This window comes from Penaeus chinensis, chromosome 13, assembly GCF_019202785.1.
Source record: "Penaeus chinensis breed Huanghai No. 1 chromosome 13, ASM1920278v2, whole genome shotgun sequence".
NCBI lineage: Eukaryota > Metazoa > Arthropoda > Malacostraca > Decapoda > Penaeidae > Penaeus > Penaeus chinensis.
This window is the reverse complement of record NC_061831.1, coordinates 15,880,079-15,884,149: the sequence shown is the minus strand read 5'-3', so window position 1 is coordinate 15,884,149 and position 4,071 is coordinate 15,880,079. Positions and strand designations below refer to the sequence as shown.

Below are 4,071 nucleotides of genomic sequence, written 5' to 3'. Positions count from 1 at the left end.
ATTACAAACCAATATCACCGGGAGGAATTAAGGCTAAAAAGCATTTTCGGTATAAAGCCACTACAGATAGTCTTGGACCATGAGCAGAATTTTGTTTTCTCTTGAAGAATGCGGTATTCCTGTAAAATCTATGAAATTAAAGATTAGTCAAAGTAATGCCAGTAATGTTTTTTGTTTTTGCTAAATTGTTTGACACCTGCAACTAAGCAAGCACATTATTCTACAATTTGTTTGTTTCTAAATGAGTAAAAGAAAACCTTATCATCTCAACAGGCACAGAGATTAGCTGAGGAAGCTCATTCTGTTGGAAGTCTAGTGATGACGCGGGTATCTGCCGAGCTCAAGATGGCACGGTCCCTGGTACGACTGGCAGAGATACAGGCTACACTCCATGAACAAAGGTAAGCGTTCCAGTCCTGTGAATAATTTTTTCCTTCATTTCCTTTTCTTTTTCTTTTTTCTATTCCTTTATTATCTTTCTCTTCTCTCTTCTCTTCCCTTCTCTTCTCTTCTCATAACATAGCTCAGTTGTTAGTGTAACAAGTTTACTCGGCTGACATCGGCATACAGGGTCACACTAATGGCTGAAAGGAATTGGTTGCCCTACAGCATTATTTTGGCTTCATGTGTATATTCATATACAAACATGTCCCCTACATCCACTTTGGTCTGGGACCAATATTTTTATGATGTCACTGTATCCTTGATCTAAGACAACTTCTGCTTTTGAAGTGACAATATTGTCCGAGATGGTCGGATGAATACTTTCACCATTTATTATTTTATATATATATATATATATATATATATATATATATATATATATAAATATTTTTAGTTTAGAAGTAATGGGAATTTTAGAAAAGGAATAGATTAAATGTACATCCTGACTGCAAGTTATTTTAGAGAAAATAGTATGCAAACTTGTTTCCATTTCTCAGAAAATAGATAACTTTTTAACTGTTAAATGTTGAGGAAAAGCAACTTTGCCAAAAATGGTTTTGTATCATTTGCAGGAAGTTTAACAATACAAATTCAGTTGGTTCAAGAATTTAGATCATACTTGATAAGTTATTCACATTTCTCATCTCTGTATAGATATTAATCTCTTTCTTTCTTTCTCTTTTTCTGTCTTTTTGCCATGCCCTATTGTATTAACTACCACAACAATAATTTATATTGTATTTGTTGTTGCTGTTGTTGTTTATGAATAGTAATTACAGAATCTAACAGAGGATTTGTTTTTTTCAGGATACTTTTTCTACGTGCTCAGAAGCGAGAACTTGAGGAGATGAAGGCGCAGAATTCCTTCATGAGTGACACATAGTGTTGGGCTGCCTGTGATAGCTGCCTGGGTCAGTTGTCTGGATGTTGACATGCCTGGGATTATTTATAAAGTGTTATATTTTCTTAATCATGTACTGGATGTGTGAACATTGGTGAAGTCCAAAGTGCAGGGTGTGGCAGTGAGGTGAGGCCCGAGTCCTCCCCTTGTGTGGGTTTTGGGCGAGTGCCAGCACCAGTATCATCACAGCAGCCAGTGCAAAGATGACTGCTGCCACAGGCCAGGGTAACTGCCAGCTCCTCACAGGATTCACCAACAACCTACCGTCCTGTGTCTGGCCCGGCCTACCCTGGCCACCCTCCACCGATAACCCCAATGTCATCTATGTTTCTCTGTGATGAATGACACAACTAGACACCTCTGAAGGCTGAGCCTGTACACTGAACAGCTCTGCTACGTCACAATGTAATACCGGCTAGCCAGAGGCTGGCACTGTATCACACTCCCTGGGGTCTTGAGAATCACCCCTTCGAGCATCATCTGTCCCGTTCCCCTTCGTCACTCTCACTCTGTGTTCCTTCTTTGCTGGCTGACTTGTCAAGCCCACGTGGATATCTGGAAGTCTTGGCAGAGCTCTCCAGCCCAATAGGTTTGAAAAAAAAAATAACAAGAAAAAAGAATTGTTGTCTTATTGCTTTACACATTTCACAACAAAACACTAGTGAACCACTCCTCTTACCAGCATGTCACTACCGGAAGGATGTCACGGGCGGCTTCCACCAGCTCTATTCCAGCTTCCGGGGAATAAGTTGGGCGAAGCGAGCGGGGGTGACTTTTCTGTCGCGGTAGCAGTGGTACACGGAACTTTTACCTATTTACTATCAGTAGATTCTGGAGAGCGTAGTTGAATTTCTTAACTGCTTTCCGTAATCAGTTATCCAAGTGTAAGTCCTGTGAATGTGTTTTGTGTTCTTGGTGACTGTCACATGGTCCCCAGGGTTGGATTTGAGGCAGTGTCTTGAGCATTTTGATGCTGACAGACTAAATGTTATTTAAGTCATTGTTTTTGCTGGCTAATCTGTATCTCAGACAGTCTTTAAAGTTCCAACTGGGCTGTGAAAAGTTTCATTGTCATGTTCTTTACCAGTTGTTGATATATCTTCTTCAGGAGTCATATGTTTAACTAAAACTATAAATTTGTAGATAAACCGGGTTATTATTATAGTCACTGTTATTTTCATAATTATATATTAACTTTGTTTCTCTGTAGAAATTTGGAGGCCATTGTAGTGACTGTAAAGCAAGCATTTCATTGTTTTTTCTTTTTTATTATTGTTTTTTCTGTTTTTGTAATTGATTCTTTCCACCAACACAGCCTCATATTTTTACTTATTTATTGGATTTAATTTTTGTAGTAGGAATTGTTTGTTGTTTTTTACAAAGACAGTTTCCAAAAAATAACAAGGGGCTGATATTACTAAGGACATTTAGATTTCTTTCAAGCAATGTGGTTTTCTTTCTTTTTCTTCATTTATTTTCCCTTTTTTATACTGTTTTTTTTTTTTTTTCAACTTGATTGCACTGTTAATTATACTCTGATCAGTTGACATGGTAACTAATTTCTCTTTACATCCTCTCTTCTTCAGGACTAGAAACAAAATTATGGGGAATTGATTGATGATTGGAAGCCAAACGTCTAATTTTTATTTTGTGAAGTGTGAGCCAGCTCAGCGACCACTCCAACCAAAAGCCAAGTATTGAAAAAAAAAAGGTTGTTGGGTGAATGATTCGTTTGGAAATTTTTTGGAAAAAAAAAAAAAAATAGGAATTTCTTGTTTATTCTTGGTAATGGAAAAACATTACTTATTTCTCCCCTTTTTGGTTCATTATTATCAGTATATATTATGGTTTTTGTTTTGGGGTACTTTTAAGAAATGAAAAAAAAGTGTTTAAAGTGGTAATCATTGTTGTTTCACCTTTTGGGAGTCAAGAAGGGAGTGTTTATGAGAGAGATTAAATGCACATGAAACCAGCTAATTGGAGCAAAGACCGGAGCTTCGTCAGGAGAGCTAGATTTTACGTCTTCAAGCTTGGCAGAAACTTGTATCAGCCACAACATTCACAAGAGAAGAGAGAAGGGATAGTTCACCAAAAAAACAAAAGAAAAAAAAAATGAAAAACTGGATATGTAACAATAGGCCAAGGTCTCCTCATTCACCATCAGTAAATTAAGGAATGGACAGGAAAACATGGTGCTAAATTAGGACAGTTATTGGGTGTCAATCAGTACTGACTGTGATGTGGCCCATTTCTTTTCCTTTCTTGTTTTCACCATAAAGAATATAACCTCTTGATTTCTTGTGAATTGAACTTGATGGTCTTTTATTTGTTATTTTCTTCCTCTTTTTCTTCCCCTCTCTCTCTCCTCTCCTCTCACCTCCTCTCACCTCTCTTCTCTCTCTCTCCTCTCTCTCTCCTCTCCTCTCCTCTCCTCTCCTCTCCTCTCCTCTCCTTTCCTCACCTCTCCTCTCCTTTCCTCACCTCTCCTCTCCTTTCCTCACCTCTCCTCACCTCACCTCTCCTTTCCTCACCTCTCCTCTCCTCTCCTCTCCTCTCCTTTCCTCACCTCTCCTCTCCTCTCCTCTCCTTTCCTCACCTCTCCTCTCTCCTCTCTCCTCTCCTTTCCTCACCTCTCTTCTCTCCTCTCCTCTCCTCTCCTCTCCTCTCCTCTCCTCTCCTCTCCTCTCCTCTCTCCCCTCCTCTCCCCTCCTCTCCTCTCCTCTCCT

The 4,071-nt window shown here is 39.0% G+C and overlaps 1 protein-coding gene across 4 annotated transcripts in view; it reads left to right on the top strand.

The window, feature by feature from the left end:
* Positions 1-3,044, top strand: part of LOC125031458 (WW domain-containing adapter protein with coiled-coil-like) — a 29,980-nt gene extending 26,936 nt beyond the window's left edge. For 2 of the 4 annotated variants that reach the window (XM_047622209.1, XM_047622206.1), the window contains exons 10-11: positions 274-401; positions 1,252-3,044. In XM_047622209.1, coding sequence (XP_047478165.1) covers positions 274-401; positions 1,252-1,327 — 204 coding nt within the window. In that variant the 3' untranslated portion in view covers positions 1,328-3,044. The remainder of the gene's footprint in view (positions 1-273; positions 402-1,251) is intronic. The other 2 variants (XR_007115492.1, XM_047622207.1) reach the window with 2 other exon arrangements.
* The last annotated feature ends 1,027 nt before the right edge of the window (positions 3,045-4,071 follow it).